General features: G+C 35.4%; 1 protein-coding gene across 1 annotated transcript; it reads right to left on the bottom strand.

The window, feature by feature from the left end:
* Window positions 1-1,382: 1,382 nt before the first annotated feature.
* On the bottom strand, window positions 1,383-22,005 carry LOC128180951 (structural maintenance of chromosomes protein 4-like). Its single transcript, XM_052849163.1, has 26 exons — window positions 21,857-22,005; window positions 21,299-21,441; window positions 21,017-21,211; window positions 20,419-20,598; window positions 20,033-20,197; window positions 19,666-19,793; window positions 17,777-17,917; window positions 17,498-17,648; window positions 15,858-16,001; window positions 15,450-15,527; window positions 12,012-12,133; window positions 11,767-11,875; window positions 11,429-11,560; window positions 10,827-11,029; window positions 10,469-10,653; window positions 10,254-10,363; window positions 10,041-10,163; window positions 9,207-9,333; window positions 9,054-9,105; window positions 8,612-8,749; window positions 8,025-8,169; window positions 7,509-7,682; window positions 5,804-5,983; window positions 2,499-2,731; window positions 2,033-2,216; window positions 1,383-1,817 (listed from the first exon to the last, which is right to left on the bottom strand). Exons 1-26 carry the CDS (start codon window positions 21,918-21,920, stop codon window positions 1,650-1,652), a joined length of 3,774 nt encoding a protein of 1,257 aa, XP_052705123.1. The 5' UTR covers window positions 21,921-22,005; the 3' UTR covers window positions 1,383-1,649.
* Window positions 22,006-23,112: the final 1,107 nt, after the last annotated feature.

Raw genomic sequence — 23,112 nt, 5'->3', positions numbered from 1 at the left:
TAATAGCTATAGCAAATAGATATACTGAATAATAGATGGAACAATGTTCTGTCTTAATTTTTATTCATATTGCAGTAACATCTCTTCCTTTTTTCCATAAATAAAGATTTTGTAAAACAATTATGCACTAAAATAGTTCGAGAAAGATGCAGAAAATGAGAGGGATAGGCAAGAACAAAGTTACATGTGTTTAGATTCACATCCTTTTTACACTCTCAAAGCAGAAACTTTCACTCAAAAATTGTTGATGAAATGAATACACATTCCATAATTGCTGATGGGACGAGTACAAGGCAACATATAATCATGGAACACATTTGTGGTTTAAAATAATGTTTCATCTGTTTTATGAATAGTACATACTACACTGCATTTAAAATAATGAATATTAGATAGAAAAATTTTTGTTTTTAATTTTTATTCATATTGCAGTATAACCATCTTGTCCATAAATAAAGATTTGTAAAACAATATGCATTTAAATAGTTAGAGATGCAGAAAAGAAGAAGAGTGATAAATTACATGTTATTTGATTGACATCAATTTTACACCCTCAAAACAAAAACTTTCACTCTAAAAGTTTAGATGACATGAGTACATGGCAATGTATAATCACTGAACACATTTGTGGTTTAAAATAATGTTTCATCTGGTTTATGAAAAGTACATGCTTCACTGCTTTTACAGCGAATTACAGAATACCGGTAGAGTTTTCAATAGCTTGCTAGATTGATCAATAGGGTATTCAATTTGGTCAGCAAGGTATCACATTAGGTTTAAATCTAGGTCATGTGATTACTCAGGTATGACAGCAATAGAGTGAGTTAATCTGGTTAACATTTGCACGTTTTGGGCCTTTTTGTTTCTCTCTGTTATCCTACATTACTGCTGTTAAAGTCTGAACTACTTAAGCAGTCAGCACAAAAAATAACTATTAGTGCTGTAAGATGCATAAGATGCACCAGGAATCAGGGAACCAAAATGTTTAATGATTTTTTGCAGGGAAAAATATCTCCTTTTTAAAGTTATGCTTTTCTCTTTTGTTTGTTTCTTCAGAACTGCCTTTTGAATTACATTTTTTGAAAAACAAAATTCAAATTACTCCAAGCAGAATTGATGCTCTATAGAGTCCAGTGCTGTCCAGGTGAACATTCTTTTTAAAAGTCTATGAATAGAATAGCTAACAATAGGAGAGAGTGTTCTAGAGGTTTTCTTTGTGTAAAATGAATGGGTTGAGAGCAAAATAACAATCTACACTTGAGTAACCACAGGACCTAGATTTAAACCTGATGAGATACCTTGCTGACCATATTGAATACCCTATTGAGCAATCCAACAAGCTATTGAAAACTCTACCGGTATTCTGTAATTCGCTGTAATATAAAATTAGTTTACAAGTGCAGCATAAAACTTTAAATATGTACAACTACATATAACCAACCCCATAGCAAGTATCTTGGAGGATTCTCCTACAGGTTTGGATACCATGCTCAGAAGGACACTTGACACAGGGCTTTTGAACAGGTGCCCCTTCACAACTAAAGAACAGGTAGGACTCACACATGTTTATATTTTGATCCCTCTTGATCATATGTTAATAGATGAACAGGTGTCCCTGTTTATCAGTTGATCAGCGATCTGACTTCGCCTCAGCTGTTAGCGTTGACTTCCTGTAGGGGCAGGATGAGGTTGTTGGGGTTGACGGTCACCGACTTGGTACAGTTGTCAGTCTTGTAGATCCCAACCAGTCGGTCGGCCAACTCAAACATGTTGTTCCTGAGCGAGATGATGATAAACTGGGCATTTCTAGTCCTCTCCTGAAAAACACAACAACACACTTTACAAGGACTCAATGATTTTTCTTGTTACAGTGCAACTTAATTTCAAGCAAATACATCCTTTTAATAATAGCAAGTTGCCATTATTCAATAGGCTTAATAGTATAGATATAAATTAAATGGCTTTAGCTTTATCCCCCTATCAATGGGGGGGATTGGTTTTAATATAATCATTTCATTAAAATTAATCGAACCTTAATGTAATTAGCAACAATGGAGACATTTTTGAAATCCAAGGCAGCATCGATCTCATCCATTACATAGAGGGGTGTGGGTTTGTAGTGATGGAGAGCAAAGACCAGGGCTAGGGAGCTGAGGGTCTTCTCTCCCCCAGACAGATTAGAGATGTTCTTCCATGATTTTTTTGGAGGTCGCACACTGCAAAGAAAACAATATATGGTTTTTGTATCATCATAAATAGGCATGGCAATATTGAAAATATTAAATTACAGTAGTTATGAAGTGTGCGATTGATGAAAAATGGTCAAGCTCATAGCACAAAGAGAACATTGTTTTAATATGCTGTTTAACATCCACCAGCACACTTACTGGTCTCCTTGTTCTTAATTAAAAAATATAAACAACAAGAACTGTTCACCCCTGTCTCACACTATTAACAAGGTGTGTATTAGTATACAGTATAAAGTTTAACTAGTTTACCTGAACACGATGCCCTCAGAGAACGGGTCCAGGGAGTCGACCAGCTCCAGCTCTGCGTCCCCGCCCAGCGTAATCATCTGATACATCTCCTTCAGCTTGTTAGTGATGACCGAGAACCCGGCCATGAACTCGTCCAATCGCTGCTTACGTAGCTCCTCAAAGTACTTCCTCTGCTGGTCCCGCAGGTCCGTGATTTTGTCGAGTTCTCCAACCCTCTGTAGATACAGCTCCTCCTATTACGGACAAAGAGATATTGGTAAACTTTACAAGATGGTGGGTCTGTGAAAATGCAGTTTGGGGAATCAGGTTTCATAGGACATAAATGTAGATTAGAATTGTGTTGTTTGAAAATTGACTTACAGAGCATCAATAAAGGAATGAAAAAAGCAGTAAGATTTTTCACAGAACACTGAAAGTATCTGGTTTTGTAGTGCAAAACATGGGAAGTGTCTGCTTTTGAAATGCAAAAGCGTCTATCATGACAATTGCCGGTATCTTGTTTTGAAGTGCAAAAAAGCCTATCACGGCAAACATACACCTAACTTCACTAAAATAGTGCTTTTATCAAATATCATGAGAGGGTATCTGTTGGGAATTTTACAAAGTTTTACAACATATAAAATGCACATTCAGATTATATAGCAATCTGATAATGGATCTGTGCATTTAAGTTTAGGTTTTGAACCTGTTATGCAATAAATCCAATAAATCGAAGTTTACTTAGTGGTTTACTTAGTGTGCCCATGGTGTATGCTTGTAAATGTAATTCTAATTCTCAATATACACAATATTCATCACAGCATGAAAATTTGGTATGTTTTGTCTTAACTATCTATGAACTCATGAGCATTGTATCAAAACCTCCCTTTCAAAGAAATCGTTGAAAGCACACATCAAATGTGCAAATAAAAAGGAGTGTTATGTTTCCATGCTCTGGGTTTAGTTACCAATATATGAATTATATAGTGGAATTTTTTCTCTCCCTCAAGTGTTGGACAGATTGGTATAAAAAGCAGTCAACCAAAAGCAAGATTTATGCATGTGTCATTACCGGTCAAATTTCTCAATCACTAAGCAAGACATTGGCCAATATTGCAATCTTGTGCTTTCGAAAGCAAATCTCAAACTGGACACATTCCATAGTAAAATGTTGGACATGTGATAACATTAAAATTTTTCAAGATATCTATGTAGAAATAAAACAGTTCTGAAGCTTTAATAAGTGATCTTTAGTATAATTTAACAATTATCAGCAATTTGTAAAGTACTACATTGTAAATCAATCTGAGTCATAATTTATTTACTGTCAGAGAAAAGACTCCTAGCCATAACTTAAAAGTTCTCTGTCAGGTAGCTTTTGTGGGTCTGTGAAGCCATCAAAGCGTGCTGTGATATGGTCAGTAACTAACACATCACAACAACTTTGATTGGTCCACACCACACATTTCCACAATCCATGTTCCTCTCTTGTTGAGATTCCCTGGACTTCTGATACCAATGTGGTCAGTACCCTTACTTATATACACCTTACCCGAGTAACTCTGTGACACCTGAGTGATTTTACCCCAGGTGAGACCTGAATCTCTACCCTAAAGGGATACTGGCTAAATAAGTCACACCTGTCAACCCTCCCCATAGGTAATGAGTAATTAATAAAACTCAAACTGGATTAGGGGGTCACACCTGTTATATCTATAACTTAATCAACAGGCAAATTCCTTCAGGACTCCTGCTGTGTGGCAATTAGTGCACCTAATCAGGTGAGAAAAAAATCAAGTCTGAAGCCCTTAAATTATTATGTAATAAATCAAGGGTGTAATTGACAGCCAATTCAAAATATACTGTTGTCACAATTTTAAAACATACATGTGACATGTTTAAGTAATTAATCATCAAATTGAACTTAGATATTTTACTGAGCCAATACCAGCTGTGTACTAATTCAAAAATTATGAGCTACCAAACAAATCTATAATCAATATTTCTGTTCTATCTAAATGAAAATTACTGAATCTCTACCAAAATATACTGGAACCCATGTCCTTTTATTTCATATCAATACTAATAATTTCATATTAATACTAAGAAATTGATATCTACATCCTAGTACTGGTGATATAATAATGATTCTACAATCTACATGAAAAAATGACAATAACTAACTGTCAACCATCTCAAAAATCCTTAAATGAAATACAAATTCAAAGCAGAGCAAGACGGACCTCCAAAAAGATAAAGGTAAGATCAGGTGCCTAGGAGGAGTGGGCATCCTCTGCTGACAGGTCACATCTGCCATGTGCTCTCTGTCGTAATTGGGAAAAAACCAGGAAAGTCCGTAGTGAAGTGAATTCCAAAAGAAACATATATGCTCTTAGGATTTTTTTTTTTAACTGTGGACGAACATTCAACATTTAACAGTTCTTCTAAATTAACAGCACCTGACTAATCACAAATGATGATTTTTTTTTAAATAAATGTGAAAAATATATATTGATACTGCATTTGCATTTAATTCCCAAACTTTAAAATAAAAAGAGGCATTATATAAATGGAAAGCCTTTTCATCATTTAATGCCTAAATGACAATTTGAAAGATGAGAGCTCCTGATCCAGACATGTATGAAGACAATGCAGTTCCAGCCATCAAAGCGTGCTGTGATCTGAATTATCTGGTCACAGTTCACAGCAGCTTTGACTGACAGACACGCATCAAAGAATTCTGGTCATCGAGAGGAGTACTTTACAAGTGTATGGATCAAACACTTATCAAGCTTCTAATGATGACTGCATCACAAATATAAACAAAGTGTGCAACTAAAAAATGTAATTCTAATTATTGCTCATTTAATTCACCAAGACTGTCAACAAAAAATTGGACTTCACAAAAATTGGACTTTTGAATTTGATTTGTTTGTTATCCCTAGGTCATTTTGTTGAACATGAGTTAAGGTCAGTGATTAGATGGTTATCTCGCCCATTAAACCAACCAGCCTACATTGACACTGTGAACATTAATGGCTGGTGACTTTTCTCTACATCATTACGTAATTTTTCCTGTCATTTTTACTCTAGACTTGTGTTCACTGAATGTCCTCACAATTATACAAGAAAATATGTGACAATTTCATGGAACTGTTTCAATTATTACAGACAGGGATTCATAAGAGATAACTAACCTTTTAAATTCACAAGTATTATATGAACTACAGAGTTAAATAACTATACTAAATTAATGCTTGAATTTCACTAAAAGAATGCTTTTTAGAAGAGTTACACATTCAGCTTTAGTTAAGACCTTTACCAACCTTTTTGCGATATTCGGCGATGGCGGCCATGTTGGGCTTCATCTGAGCCAGTTTCTCCTCCAGGACGGTGATCTCATATTGCACCCCTTCCTTGTCAATGTCGGTCAAAGACTCAGGGGTCAGCTCGGTCAACTCTCCCACCTCCTTACCGTCAATGGGGGTCAGGGATAGGCCACTCATCTGTAAAGGTATAACATGGATCATATCTCACAGACCTTTGCAACCTTCCTCACTTTTACCTCTTTTTACACATTTCCCGTTTTGTATGTTACCTCCTTTTCACCCCCACCCTGTAAGTCTATAGCTGTCTGTATTTATCCCTGTGTTTTGTATGTTACCTCCTTTACCCCCACCCTGTAAGTCTACAGCTGTCTGTATTTATCCCTGTGTTTTGTATGTAACCTCCTTTACTTCCACCCTGTAAGTCTACAGCTGTCTGTATTTATCCCTGTGTTTTGTATGTTACCTCCTTTTCACCCCCACCCTGTAAGTCTATAGCTGTCTGTATTTATCCCTGTGTTTTGTATGTAACCTCCTTTACTCCCACCCTGTAAGTCTACAGCTGTCTGTATTTATCCCTGTGTTTTGTATGTAACCTCCTTTTCACCCCCACCCTGTAAGTCTATAGCTGTCTGTATTTATCCCTGTGTTTTGTATGTAACCTCCTTTACTCCCACCCTGTAAGTCTACAGCTGTCTGTATTTATCCCTGTGTTTTGTATGTTACCTCCTTTTCACCCCCACCCTGTAAGTCTATAGCTGTCTGTATTTATCCCTGTGTTTTGTATGTAACCTCCTTTACTCCCACCCTGTAAGTCTACAGCTGTCTGTATTTATCCTTGTGTTTTGTATGTTACCTCCTTTTACCTCCACCCTGTAAGTCTGTAGCTGTGTGTATTTATCCCTGTGTTTTGTATGTTACCTCCTTTACCCCCACCCTGTAAGTCTATAGCTGTCTGTATTTATCCCTGTGTTTTGTATGTAACCTCCTTTACTCCCACCCTGTAAGTCTACAGCTGTCTGTATTTATCCCTGTGTTTTGTATGTAACCTCCTTTACCCCCACCCTGTAAGTCTATAGCTGTCTGTATTTATCCCTGTGTTTTGTATGTAACCTCCTTTTCCCCACAACCCTGTAAGTCTATAGCTGTCTGTATTTATCCCTGTGTTTTGTATGTAACCTCCTTTTCCCCACAACCCTGTACGTCGATAGCTGTCTGTATTTATCCCTGTGTTTTGTATGTAACCTCCTTTTCCCCACAACCCTGTAAGTCTATAGCTGTCTGTATTTATCCCTGTGTTTTGTATGTAACCTCCTTTTCCCCACAACCCTGTACGTGGATAGCTGTCTGTATTTATCCCTGTGTTTTGTATGTAACCTCCTTTTCCCCACAACCCTGTAAGTCTATAGCTGTCTGTATTTATCCCTGTGTTTTGTATGTAACCTCCTTTTCCCCACAACCCTGTACGTCGATAGCTGTCTGTATTTATCCCTGTGTTTTGTATGTAACCTCCTTTTCCCCACAACCCTGTACGTCGATAGCTGTCTGTATTTATCCCTGTGTTTTGTATGTAACCTCCTTTTCACCCCCACCCTGTACGTCGATAGCTGTCTGTATTTATCCCTGTGTTTTGTATGTAACCTCCTTTTCCTCCCACCCTGTTAGTCTATAGCTGTCTGTATTTATCTCAGTGTTCTGTAGTTACCTCTTTCCTCCAGTGTTTGACCTTCAGCTTGTTGCTCTTGACGATGCCCTCGATCCGCTCCAGCTCGTGTCGTACATCCACCACGTCCTTCTGAAGGTCGTTCTCCTCCTGCTCCAGCTTACCGATCTCCGACTGTACGCCATTCAGAACCACCTCCGACTCCTTCATCTTGTCCTGTTAGTATCAATTTATTTATCAATACTGCTCTGTTTCTTCTATCAGGTATTGCAGATGATGAATATGAAGTGTTCAGTAGAACTAATTATTACAAAGTATCTAGTGAAAATGATAACACAACTAGTTGATTTAGTTCATTGACTCTAATCTTTCTTTGAGAGTTGAAATAACTTACTGTCACTTGCTAAAAGTTCTTAAAAAAACCTCAAATCTTTGACAAAATTAGCAATCTAAACAATATACAGGACCTATCCCATAAAGAGTTTGATTTTGAATGTGAGATACACTTAAAGATAAGAGTTTGAAGGGTATGAGTTCCTATGAATAATTTGGGCCGACCTGAGCATCCTTGTAGGCCTTTAACACCGTTGTAGCTTCATTCTCCAGGGTCTCTAACTGGGCCTGTAGCTCTGTAATCTTGTTCTTGTTCTCCTCTATGTCTTCCTCAGCTGTCTTTACTTTCTCTTCAGCTTTTTTTAAGTTCCTGAGCAATTCAAGGGAAATTGTAGATGAATTAGATAGAGGGAAATGAAAGAAAAACATGTAAATATGGAATTGCCATAATGTAAATCATACATCTTTACTACACACATTTTCTAGAACAACACTTGCGTCGATTAAGTGTGAATACTATACATTAAATGTTACAGAACCAGAATCTTAATTGTAATGAATACTGTAAACGTACAACATTTGGCTGTGTATTCTATTTAGCACTTTTGGCGGAATGCGGCTTCCGCTAAATCAAGTACATCACTAAATACCATGCATATATGTATAAGAATAGTAAAATTCAGGAATACGTTAATTCAAATACGCCCTTACTTGTTCGAAAACTAATTTCCGCCAGTTATCGTACACGCCAAATATACTACGTTTACAGTATGTACAGAAGAAGACTGACTTATGAGAAGAGTGATCCTCACCTTCCTGCGGTTTTGATTCCGACCTGGGCCTTGGTGATTTGTCCTGTGACCGTGTCTATCTTATTGTTGACAGCGTCCACACATGACTGGGCCGCCTTCATCTTCGTTCCTCCAATGTCCATTATCTGCTTGTGAAGTCTACAGAACAAATTACAGATAAACATATGTCAAGTATAGTAAATTAGTTTACTTTTGTAGGTTTGACACAACATACTTTCAAAAGAATATACATATACATGTACATATACAGAAATTGTAATATCTGCCAGTATATGCATGCTTCATACATGTACACATAATCTAAAATGATGAAAAAAATTAAGCGCAAATTTTTTTTGGTAATTCTACCATCTATATCAATTTGCTCCACTACAGATACATTAGATGTCAGGTGAGCTGATATTTGGATTTTTTGCTGCAGATGAATAATAGATGTTCTTACTTTTGGACTTCAGCCTCCACTTTTGATGCTGCCCCATTTGCCTTGTCAAAGTCTGAATACAACAATATCCATGTATATCCATATAAACAAGACTTAAGTAAATTTAGAAAGCATCAGATATATTCTGAGTATGTGTAATTTCTGAGTTCTGACCTTTGCGATATTGGTTGACCTTGGTCTCTAGATCTTTTAGCTGTTTCTCATCTGGAGCAGCGGCCTTCACCTTCCCTTCTTGCTCTTTGATTTGTGAGGTCAAGGACTTTATTTGCTCTTCTAATGCCTGTGACAGAAATAGCATGCATTTAATAGTTATATAAGAATAACAAAGCTACCAAAGCATTCATAATTCAATCATATGTAGTGATGGGAATCGGTGAGATTTTCATAATCGATAATCGGTTTCCCGCAACTAATTATCGATTATAATTGGAGATTTTTATATTTTACGGTGCAGTGCAAAATAAATGTAAATAAACAAGTTACAATAAACAGACTCATTACTAGGCTTTCGTAATTTGATTTACTTAGTATTTCTAGCTTTAAAAAATTATATTTAAAAGATTTTCTTTAGTAGGCAGTCCAACATTAATTTTCTTGAAACCAAAATGCGTCCAAATTCGAGAATGTGTTATATTTCCCGAGTAACAATATGGAGCTCGTCTGACATGTCAGCCATTTTCAGACCGCACGCCTCTTTGGGGTTTAGATATTTCACGTCTAGAATATTCTGTGTATGAGATGCGCTAGTTGAAAGGGAAAAAACCTCAACCGATTAATCGTAATGAAACCTTTTATGATCGAGCGCTTAGAATGCGATAACAATCGATCGATTTTAGTTTATAATCGATGATTAGAACATCACTAATCATATGTCCATTTATTTAGCTTATGTTGATGGTAAAGGCTCATGACATTAGCACAAAAATTGATGTGTAGGTAATGTGGTTTGAATTATAACTTTAGTTCAATGGATTGGTTAAGACTTACTGTGATCTCCATTTCACATTTCTGCAGCTTGTGCTTCATAAAGGACAAGTCCTTCTGGTTCTGCTGGATTACATCCTCCAGTTTCTCTTTGTTGGCCCTGCTTTGTTGAGCATCTGCTGTGACCTAAATCAAAGAGAAAGTATCAGTCTTTATTCTTGAACCTTTTATGATGGGCATTTCTCACTGTATGTTTACTGAAAGACAGGTACACACCTTTTCCAGGGAGTTCTCCATGTTGTTGAGTTCTTTAGGATCCACCTCGGATGCTATCGACGATCCCATTCGCCCCCTACATACAGTTTTACCACCCCCGCTCATGGTTCCTAGATAAAATACATTAACAGTAATTCTCTTGTATCTCAGAGTAAAACTTACCAGACTTTTCATATTATAAACTTTTACACCTGTTGCCGCACCCACACACGTACCTGACTGATCTAGAAGCTGTCCCTGCAGGGTCACGACCCTGTATCTTGTTTTCCCGTACGCAATCCGTGTAGCCTGGTCCAAGTCATTGGCAACCAATGTGTCTCTCAAGGCAAAATAGAATGCTGGGAGGATTTTTTCCTCCTTGGTTTTTACCAAGTCAAAAAGTCTTGGCACTGTTTCAGGACTGTTAAAAAAATTCAGTTTTAAATTTCAATTAAAATTAAGTCTTCATGTGATAGAAAAATCTTTATCATTGTAAAATTCATTGCGTTTACTGTTACATATATATTGCATAAAGTACAATACTCTGTCTAGCATTTGTAATATTTTAAAATAATGCAAAATCACTAAACTCACGTTTGAATTTTCCTTTTGGTGTGTTCCTTCCATCTCTCCATCTTTTCGAGACAGATAAAAGTGGCGGCCCCAATGTTGTTCTTCTTCAGATACTCCACACATTTCTGGGCGGAGGTCACAGTATCAACCACGATATGGTCCAACGCTCCACACGCGGTAGATATCGCAACGTCGTATTTCATGTCAATAGCTCCAAGGTCCCCCTATAACAAATTCAGAAAATTGGTAAAACTCCCAATTTCCAAGACCATAGACTGTTGGGGGTACAGGATGAATTGCAAACTCCAAGATCAATTTCAAAATATCAAACAGCTTAAAAGAAACTCAACAGTTGCTGAAATATAAAATTCACTTGATCATAGATCTGCGATTTGATCATCATCCAGAGGCGTGTTCAGCAGAGCAAGAGCTCATCAGCACTCGTCAAATTTTGTGTTGTGGGTATAGGGAATTCTGGCAAGTGCTCGCAAGCACCTGCTCTGTTGAATAAGTCTCAGAACTACATGTACAAACCAGCCTGCCATAGAGACCAGTAGTTTGACAAATTGTTAAATTCTATTATATCCTAGTCCTATCTTTGATCCACATGGCTAACTACATACCAGCCTGCCATAGAGACCCGGCATCTGACCGCTCTTCTTCAGTGCCATCAGGGAATCAATCACTTTCCCTTTACTCCTGGCTGCCTGCATGGAGCTTCTGGCCTCCTCCACCTTCGCTCTAAGACTTCTTAACTGTAAAATGTCTTCAAAATCAGTACTTGGTATTCAATTCAATTAACATCTCAAATGGACTGTAAAAACTGTCTCCAGTTTATATTTCTTTAAAGAAATAAGGACTATCACTCATTTTAATGCCAACATAATAGAATATTTTATGACTACCATTAATTCCAATCTTCTTGATTCAGGTGTTACAACTCAGGTATTGATGATTTTACCTGTTCTGAGAGCTTGGAATCACTGTCCACAGCCGTCTCCAAGTCAGACTTGGCTTTCTGTAGAAGCTTCTCCATCTCTGGGATATTCTTCACCAGGTTAGCAGCCTCACTGTTGGAAAAAAAACAGTCAATAAAGCATTCATATAACTTCAGGGGCCTCATATAGTTAATCACGGATTAAACTGTCAGCCTGAAATAAAACTGAGCACTGTACATCTAATGAGAAACCATTACTACGAAGTCACCTTTTTCGGTCCTTCAGCGTGCTCTCAGCCTTGTGTTGGTTTTTCTGCATCTCCTTGAGCTTGCTGGTCTCGCTCTGTTGGTTACTGAGGTAGATATCCAGTTCAGATTGAGCGATGTTTAACTGTAAATAAAATGTTATCAAAATCTTTCAATTTCAGTGCTTAATAATGAAAACACAGACAAAATTTAAAGAACAGTGATAAACGTCTTCTAGACATTGAGTTTAATATTACCTCTAACACGTATTCAGTTTATCTACAGTACTGGGCTTTTGGCAATTATTATGGGTAATATTTAATAGTATTCTTAAAGAGCAAATTTGGGGAAAATCAACATTCTAAACATTTTATGTCTTATACAGTCATACCATTTCTACTGCTAATATTCTAATGCTCTTTCTGAATTTCATGTTTATTTTGAAAATGGGGACAAAGCGCCAATTAAACATAGTGAATGGACACCTTCTAACTACCCTAATCAAAGGACCAGCATTAACTAGAACTGTCCTAATGGGACTAATACCCCCGCTAGGCTAATTTCAAATGGGACAAATAATTGAATTGAATAATAATTAAGGTTTGGAACACATACAAAAAAAAAATTCTAGAATTGTAAAAAAAAAAAAAATAGTTAACAAAGAAAAATTAAAATCAAAATTGTCAGAATTTCACTGTAAATACATATCTATAACAGTAATACATTTACAAATGTATGTATTTGATGATATATTTTTTTAATTTAATTGATTTAAAGAAAAACCAACAAAATGACAATAACCCCTCCCTTTGCAATGAATAGAAATACCGGTAGCCAAGCAATGCTCTTCTGTTGATAAAACTTCCAATATCTTTCTAATAAGAGTCTTGACAGATGCAATTAGTTGTTTCAAATTTTCCTCACTTTCTCCTCTGACACAATTGAACTCCATATCAGAAAATTGATCCCATAGGACTATGATTTTCTTTGATGAGCTTGTTAAATTTAATAAACTACCAAAACATTACCATAATTACCATACTATGTAAAAATATGTAAAAAAAGAAAATTTAATATTACAAACAATTTTAAAATTGCCAAAACACTACAATCATATCAGTAATTTTGAATTTCATTTAAATTAATGCCCAATAGGGTCACTTCATCAAATTACTTGACAAATAAATTTAAACAACCTCTAAAAATAGTTTAACTTCTTTATCAATACGGTATTTCACGGAATTTAGGTCGATACTTTTTTCCCCTGACATGCGGACCTCGCCCTATTCATCGCTTCGCCCAATTTATGTTTTTTTTTTTTGGTTGGAATTTTGCAAAAATTTATGCAACCCTCCAATAAAATCATGAGTGTTTACTATAATACTGCTTGAATTTCTGTGTAAAAATCGTATGGATTTTAATCAATATACTGTAGTAATTTATCATTTAAACAAAATTAAATATAAATAGATTTATTTCTTCTTACATTTCTTACTTAGATCACTGACTGAATCATTAAATGCTGTCATGCATTTTGATCGTGTGCTTACGATAAATAGGAAATCGATTTCGCGTGGTAAAAGTAAAATGAGAACCGTACAAAGGGTAATTACGGGGGGAAATATCGTCGGGTAGAAATAAAAAAAAAAACAATTTGTTTTCATAATAGAATACATGAACAAGTTTTTTTCTGTATATTCAACATAAAACTTTCGATGAAATTTTAGCCAGGTGTCTCTGAAATCAGTCTGGGTAGCGCTGACTTTGTTTATACACAGTTGAACTCTCGGCACGTGCTACTCATGCCTGCAGGCTTCAATAAGATCAGAGGTTGACTCGTGTGTATATACACAGTAAAAAGTCACATAGAGACACAGGGTGGTATGTCCTTCTGTAGTCATGCCTCCAGGATAGGTAACTATCCCCCGGTTAACACCAGTTTGTACACATGGCAGGGAAGTAATAAAAAACGATCTTAAATTAAAACCGGCTGTACTGAATTATTTGGTTTGAAAATTTTGACGCAATTTCAGACATTTTCTTACGATGTTTTCAAGAAATACATTTTATTTCCCTTTTGTTTAAAACTGTGAAATAAGATTAAAGGCTACTATATGATAACGTTATTGGTTTAAACCATTTATTCATTAGAACTAGCGGTAATTTTTCGACCAATTCTTCGAAGTCGACCTATTTATACTTTTTTTTTATATTATGGCTAAAAACGGCCTCCTTCGCCCAATAAACCGTATCGACCTAAATTCCGTGAAATACGGTAATTAAATTATTTATTTCCTTATAATGATAGACCTTTTGGTTTACATGAAACAGTTTTAAAATAGCCCCAAAACCATCACCCATTTTACAGATTATCAATTTCCCCTAAACACATGCACCATCTGAGCCATGGCTCAGATAATGGCTCCCTTGGGACAAATGAATTCAGCCACACTTGTCTTTGATGTTCTCATTAGCTCCTAAGAATTTATCATTGACAAACAAAAACTTTGCATTGTCAGTTGATAGAATACTTATAGAAAATAATTTTTTTTTTTATTAAGACATAAAGACAAAAAACTCCATCTGGATGTATTTATATAAATATATTTTAGAGTGTTTTCTATTAAGGTGCCTCACTACACCGTGAAATAGTTTCTCAAATCAGCAGAAAATTACTTGATTATGATAGAAAGCATGGTGGATAAGAAGTATATATGTCAAATAGGCGAAAAAATGTGCAATTTTAGATAAAACATGATGTTTTCAAAAATTTCATCCAGTAAACATAAACAAAAACCCCAGGTGGATTCGAACTCATTACCTGCGGTTCCTAAGCCTGATACGTTAACCACTAAGCTATGACGATATACACCTGAAACGATTGATACAAACAGTTTAACAAAGCATTTAAATCGCCATCTTGTGACGTAGTGTCTTAAAAGTATAAGTCTCGGTGTAGTGAAGTACCTTAATTAATTAATAAAATCTGTAAGGATTACCTCCCTTACTTTTCAACATTAGTGTACAATATATAGAATAAGGAAAATGAAAACTGTCATAAAATCATTAAATCTTGTCTGATCTTAAAAAAAATTGCAGGTGCACATCTTCAGATGGTGTTCAACATATGTACAAATTTTCAAACTGTTCCATGCAGTAATAAAAAATTCTATAGGGGGGACAAAGTTGCGTCTACAGACAGACGGACAGACAGACAGACAGGGTGAAACCAATATACCCCCCTAAACTTCGTTTGCGGGGGTATAATAATTTATGTTTGATGTACTCCAACCCAAATTTTTCATGGTGGGAAGGTAGATAGCTCCTTTTTTTATAATAATTTTGGCCTAGCCTCTGCTTACTCTCTCCATATATAAAACATGTTTCTTAGTTTTGAAAGTTTTGTGATGAAAACATAAAAGGGGAGCAATTACACCACAGAGATATGGCATATCACCTACCGTAGACTTGGTCTCATTCACTGATTTCTGAAGTTCCAATAATTCTGTTTCCTTCTTGTCTTTTTCTTCTTGCAAACCCTAAAATAAGTCATTTACAGATCTGTGTACATCTTCAAACTGGTTTTTGTTGATTAAAAGTCTACTTTAAAATGATTCAAAACTTATACTCTATATAAACATTCCAAAAACACCAACTAAAGAGGTCAATATGTTTTAATCTTTTCCTTAATAAATTTAATTGAATACAGTTAAAATTTCTAGAATAATAAATCTAAAGATATCTTTTAATACATAATCATAAAATTCTTGTTTTAATCAAGAGAACTTGTCGTTTCATTACTGTTCATAAAGACTGTCTAGAACAGACCTATCCATACCTTGGTCTAGAACACACAGATTACTTCCTACCTTGGTCTCCGTCTTGAGGCTCTCCATGACCGCGGCCAGTTTCTCTTCTTCTATCTTTTTGTCGCCCTCTAACTTCTCCAACTTCTTCTTGTGGTCAGTGATGGTCTTCTCCAGCTCTGATGGCATAAGGGTAAGTTCTTCTACCTGAAACACATTAATTCAAAATGCATTAAATTTATACATCTAATGTAACTAAAGGATTAATGGCATGTATCCTATATTTGCTTTGAATAATTATTGATAGCCTTTAGATTCTACAATAAACCATATATATTCCTCCTATATGAATGAAAAAATCAAAGAATGAAGCAAACTAAACATTGAAATTACTTAAAGACAACCCCCCCCCAAACTTTTTTAGGATACACATCTTTTACCCTTACATAGGGGTTACACATTTTAGTTCAACAAAGAATGTTAGATACCGTAATGTCGCGTGTATAACACACACTTTCTTTCATCCAAAATTTGATCAAAAGTGGGGGTGCGTGTTGTACATAGGACAAAAATTGTACCCCATTTTTATTCAAGCCGTGATTCTTGATACCACAGGAGTAGTGACTGCCGATATAGCGTGTTATGCAAATTGAATGAGTGTATACTAAATTTATTGCATCAGAAATACCTTATTCTTAGTTTTTTTTTCCATATATTGAAATATTTATCCTCTCTTAACACTATTTCTTGCATCAAACAAGTTTAAATATCGCCAGTGTATTCGCCATTACGTAAGCAGCCACCTGTTGACTCGGCGCGTGGTCAATGTTTGTTTAACAATTTCCGGTGTCAGAGGCATGCACCTATCTTGTGTCGGACTTCACAGGGTGTTTTCAAGTGCATGTAGATAAACAATTATTTTGATTTTATTAAACTTAATTACTTTGTGTCAAGTTATGCAGTTAAACGTTATTGCTTTACACAGACACTGCTAAAATTACATCGATCATTTGTACGACTTGATAATGACGGTATGCGACATACATACGTTTCTTCACGATGTTTATTTAAACAGCAATCAAAGGGTTTGACTATAATTAATCAATTAAATAATTTCTTTTGAATTTTTTTTGGTTTATATCTGCAAACATTATTACTTTTAAGCACTAAGCTCGGTTGCCGTTCTTCTCTACGCATGATATCTTCTACTTCTCCGATGCTGTATAAGAAACTCTTTACGAAGTGACAAATGATATTTGATACCGCCCATGTAAATCATGCCGTTCTTTTAAAAAAAATTGTAAGAACTTTGACTCTAATATCGCTTAGGCCATGTTCCGATCACAAAATTACAGTAATTATGCTTAGGTTATAAAATTATCATTAAACATCGATAGTTATTTGGGGAAATGGTGGCCGTCGATTTTCATCGTCTGTGCTATGTTCCGATCACAAAATTAAAGAAATTGTGCATGGATCATAAAATTAACATGCAACATTAATAGTTTTGGGGGAAATGGCGGTCGTTAATTTCGCCATTTTTTGGGTGCATGTTATACATAGGACCTGCTGTTTTTTCGCCATTTTTTGGTCAACTTTGGGGGTGCGTATTATACACGAGTGCGTATTATACACGAGACATTATATAAGAAGTATATAAGGAGTCATTATTACAAGTTCATGTCAACACTAATAATACTTACTCTTTTCTTCTCCTGTTCCAGAGTTTTATCTAATTTTTTTGTCTTTCCCTTGGTGTGTTTTAAATCTTCTCTACATTTCACATCCTGTTTCTCAAATTCTGCAAACTTCTCTTTCGTTTCCTCCACATCCTTGGTTAATTTTTCAAAATCCCTTTACAAAAGAGATATAAATAAACGTAAATGAAAATCTCTCAAGTGCAATAAAAACTCCCATTTAAAATAAACTTTTCCATTAAATGAAAAAAAAACTCACCAATCAGAGAATACTAATATACATACTTAACTATCTTTTTACATGCTGTTTCCTTTTCTTTCTTGGCATCAGTAATAACTTTCATTTTGTCATTAACTTCTTTCATTCCTTCATAAATCTTATCATATTCCTCTTGAGCTTTCTTCTCATTCTCTGAACATTCCATTCTACAAACAAGTTTTAAAAAATTGCAGCTTTTCATATTTATCTCAAATATATTGCACATTATGATAAATGGTGATTACTTGAAAAACTTTTATCCACAACAGGGGTGTGCAATTACAAAAATTGGCTACTAGCCCAGGGGCTACTGGCAGTAGCAAAGTTACTAACCCAAAGTTAAAACTTACTAGCCCAACATTTTCTTTACATCAGTTGAATTCAGACTTGTCAAATAGATAATAATGCAAACAATATATATATAGTTTTATCGACATTACGATCGGCAGTATCCAACTGCTGATTCAGGGGTGTGCAATTACCATCGCCCGACGCCCGTGGCTACCGATTTTAGAGGTCGGGCTAGCAAAAACATTAACTGTGGTAGCCCGTCGGGCTAGTAAATCATAACCAGAGTTGGCAAAATATGCCGGTAAATTTGCAGTGTCCTAGTAGGAAAAGTGTATCGTCATTGTTATCACAGAGGCATGATATCTGCTCCTTTTAAGTCATGATAGCTTAAAAATTTCTTAAGCATTTTTTCTCGTGCTACATTCTTCTGAGAAAAACACTCTGCTGTAAGTTTCACACTTTGAAGTTTTACCGACAGTGTTGACCAGTGGCCAGACGAGATAGTCACGCCTCACTGCATATGGTTTCCGTAGTTACCTGTGCAGCTGTTTCAAGTGACATCACTGTAAAATGATTCCTTTTTCTTTAATATGTATTCATTGGCTTTTTTAAATATAATTTTTTTTTTACAGAGAGAGAGAGAGAGATGCATTACAGAGATATTATAAATTTCTGCACTAACTATTCTCATGAACACATTTTAAAGTGACCTGCTTGGTGAATTAAAAAAAAATTCATATTTTGCATATTATTATTTGTGCATTTTCCATTATTTTATATTAAAATTTACCATTACTTAATTAATTGCATAGTTGTATTTTGTAAATGGAAATTAAACAGGATAAAATGCATGCACACATAGATAGTTGCAGTGATTTTATAGAGTCTGTTCACATTCACAATGTTACGTTTGGGTTTTATTATATAAACGGTACCCAAACCAATTTTGTAGCTAAAATGTGAGAGATCAATGAAGTTGAATATTTTTGAACTAGTCTACCACAGAAAACATGCAAGTAATAAATATTTCGTATATTAATAATTATATACTAGTATCATACAGGGTTTTTTATAAAATGAAATGTCGACATGTCCGAAATAGTCTGGCTAGTAACTTTGAATCTTGGGCTAGTAACTTTGTAATTGCACACCCCTGTGATTATTGTTGTCATCAAGGCGATCAAACGAATTTTTACGCTTACTTATCGTCAGGTACTTCTCCATGTTTGAAAACAAAGCGTCATTGTCATGCGAACCAGCGATTAGTACGCACAATGCACATACATTAAAGGAAAAGAGAGATCTTGATTTTGCATAACAGTTATGTCATACATAAAATTAATCAACGTGATAATGACACTTACGGAAGTCTGATTTCGTTTATCATCGTTATTATTTACTAGCCCGACGGGCTACCACAGTAAGGATTTCTGCTAGCCCGACCTCTAAAAACGGTAGCCCCGGGCGTCGGGCGATGGTAATTGCTCACCCCTGCACAACCATTTAACTTTCACAATTTATCATTGGCAAACTGGATTGCAGCAAATATTTTTATGACCAAGACTACACTTATAAAATCAGACACAATATGATGAGACAAACGGGTCATTACAAATTAACTTACACATATTTCTGGTAGATTTTATTTTTGAGATGAACTATTTCATTTTCCATACTTAGGTATTCCACTGCTTCATTTTTGGATCCCTCTAAATCATCCTTTTCCTTTTCCACAGCTTTAACTCTGTTTAGCTGAAATAAGATACAAGGATTGAGCCACAATGAACAATGACATCAGTTCAGCAAAGCTTATGGTGAGTAAAGTCTTAGTAAGTTAATGTCATCTGAACCTGAACAATGACATCAGTTCAGCAAAGCTTACGGTGAGGAAAGTCTTAATAAGTTATTGTCATCTGAACCTGAACAACGACATCAGTTAAGCAAAGCTTACAGTGAGGAAAGTCTAAGTAGTAAGATAATGTCATCTGAACCTTTTCGCCGCGAAGTTCATTCAGTGTCTCCACCCGCTTGGCCAGAATTTCGATAGGCTCCTTGAATCGATTGCTTCCAATGATGTCTTCCAGAAACTCCAACATTCCATCATCATTCTCATTCTGACCTTTAGGTTTCATCATTGCTATCTGCTCCACCTCTCCCTGACAAAATAAAACTGTTTCATCATTTTTCACTATACAATAAATCAGTATCCATTATTTTCTGACACCCAGTAACATTCATTGATTCATTGTTTTACCCATTTTCTAAAATCACTTCTTCAGACTCCTTACAGTATAATCAATGTTATATTTTCATTCTATTCTCCCCTGATTTCTGCAATTATTAGGTAAACAAAGATTTGGTCCATGAGGGAATTTACCTGCAGAATCAGGAAGCGGTTGTGATCCAGGTCTATACCACTTCGTCTCAGAATGGTGGCTACCTCTTTGTAGGTCTTACGTTTCCCGTCTACTGTGTAATAAGAACTATTGTCTCTGTGTGCGGTACGGGAGACCACAAACTCTGACCCAGGAACCACTGTGTAATCATTCTCACCATCCTATCAACACAAATAGGTTTTTTTTTTTAAATACGTATTCAGTGAGATCTCTGGGATGAATTTAATATACCACAAATGCTATTTTAAATACAGGCAGGCAGGGAAAAAATTATCTTAAATAATCCAATTCTTTAACATCATTTAAATCAAATGATATCTATATTTTGAAAAGGTTTTAAAATGTGATACTGACAGTTATAGTTAATATTCAAGTTCATAAATTTTTAAAATCAAATTGTATTTTTGTACCGTTAGAAAACAAAATATATTTATCACATGGGATCAAACTGTATAAAACTCTTTCTTTAAATTTGTACATAGGATACTAAAACATGCAAAAGATTTAAAGCCTAGGCGAGGGAAATTAAACCTGCATCCACAATTTACCTACAATATTGATCCAAAATACTGTATTTACCCCGGTATCAATGATCTTTTGGAAGTGTACTCCCACAGTACAGAAGTCCAGGTTCTTGTGGTTCTCACTGTCGTGAATTAACACACTTATCTTCTTGGATCGGATCTTGTTGGCCCGAAACCCAAAAACAAATAGCATGGAGTCTATGACATTTGACTTCCCACTTCCATTGGGACCCACGATAGATGTGAAACTCTGTAAAACAAAACTTGTCCATTTTATTACTTATTAGTGAAAAAACAATTCCATGCATTCAGCCGATAAAACGATCAATCCTCAGACCTTGTGAAAGGGCCCCAATGTTTGAACCCCAGAATAGGATTTGAAATTTTCATTGACAATTTTTGATATCATAAGACGTGGTCCATTCACTTCATAAGATGCCACAGACTCCGGTGCAGGAGGGATTTCTATTGGACCAAAATCTGCAAACAAAAGTATAAACAAAATGTTTGTTGAAACTTCATATGTATCTTAGTGCAATTTTTGCATAGCTTTTCCAATCATTTATTTTTTTTTTTTTTTTGTATAATTACATTAAATTGTCAACCATCTTTTGACTGTCCTTTATACTGATAACTGATATCTGCATCTGCCTCTTAACTTGACAAAAATTTCATGATCAATCTTTACAAATATCTTAATGAAATACACGTTGCGCTTCAAGTACATGCTAAAATTGCTCAAAAAAAAACAACAAAAAAACAGTAAGCGAGTGACAAACACGGTTTACACTATCAACAATATAAAGTAAACCACAGAAGTTACCAAAAATTTCAAACAAAAAATAAGACAAAGAAAAAATGTTAGACAGCGGAAACAGCTTCAAGTTTTTTGTACCTGTTTCCAGATTAACAGGTCTGGAGACTTGTTCTGTGGTTTCTGGGGTCTCGTCGACCTCCATTATGATAACAAAATTTCTTGGCGCTTTCTTCCCTCTTCAATTCATTTTTGTTGAAAATGGCGCTCAACGAGGGTAAAGAACCGGAAGTCGCTGATTCTTTAATTTGATTGGTGGAAATTGCAGATTACTGGCGGGAAATATAAATTGGAAAGGTGGCTAAAAGAGATGGAGGAAGAAGACATCACTTCCAGGGGTTGATCCAGAAATTTGCAAAGGGGGGGGGGGTGAATGTTTTAGAAGTAGATGGTTATGGGGGTGCAACAATAAAACAAATGTTCAATGTATAACTTATTTTGCTATTCTCGATTTTTATTGGGGGAAAAATTTGTAATTCAGTTTAAAGAAAATGAACATATCGGATATATAGAGACTCTTGTTGGTTAAAAATTCATGTACGGAAACAACAGAGCAGGTTTATACTGAGTAAATTTTAGTGTGCAAATTGAATTTTCGATCTGAAAGATGTTACATATAAGCCGGAGATTAACCAAAAACATTGAAATTAATCTTAATTAATTTGTGTTGCTGTCGAGGTAGGAGTAATTAAATGATTTACAATTATATTTTGAATGAATTGAAAGAATTTCATCATAAATAAGAAAAATACAAAATATTTTTTAGTTACATATACCCTGTTTTTAAATAATTAACGTTACAATATCGGTTACAACAGCTGTACAATATGAACTGTAAATCATCATCGGCTTCATCGAATTCAGAATTTCCTTCTTTTTTTTTTTACTGATTATAATAAACTTTAGGTTTGGACATGATTAATTATAACAGGTTTGTAACATTGCTTTGCTCCTACATGTAAATTTCCCTTTACAAAATGTGCATTAAGCGTCGAAATTGACTTTTCTTTTCCTCTTTCAGTGACACAAATTGAAGCACTATCTAATTATTATACCCGAAGAAAATAAAATGGGAAATACATGTATTGTCATGATTACTTTTCGATGTGACGGACGCGGAGTTGAAAAGTATAGTAATTTGCAATCAATAGGTTTACAAACTTAATATAATTACTCATGGGCGTCGGAACCGGGGGGGGGGGGCTTAAACCCCCCCCCCCTCCCTTTTTTTTGCAAAGTTAGACCTAACCATTAGGGATATAGCATCATAAATGGTTCAGCCCCCCCCCCCCCACTTTTTCTCGCAGCAAAGATAATTGTTCCTAAATTTACCTTGA

This window comes from Crassostrea angulata, chromosome 4 (assembly GCF_025612915.1).
Source record: "Crassostrea angulata isolate pt1a10 chromosome 4, ASM2561291v2, whole genome shotgun sequence".
In the NCBI taxonomy this organism is placed as follows: domain Eukaryota; kingdom Metazoa; phylum Mollusca; class Bivalvia; order Ostreida; family Ostreidae; genus Magallana; species Magallana angulata.
The sequence above is the reverse complement of the archived record's forward strand: the minus strand, read 5'-3'. Positions and strand labels throughout refer to the sequence as shown.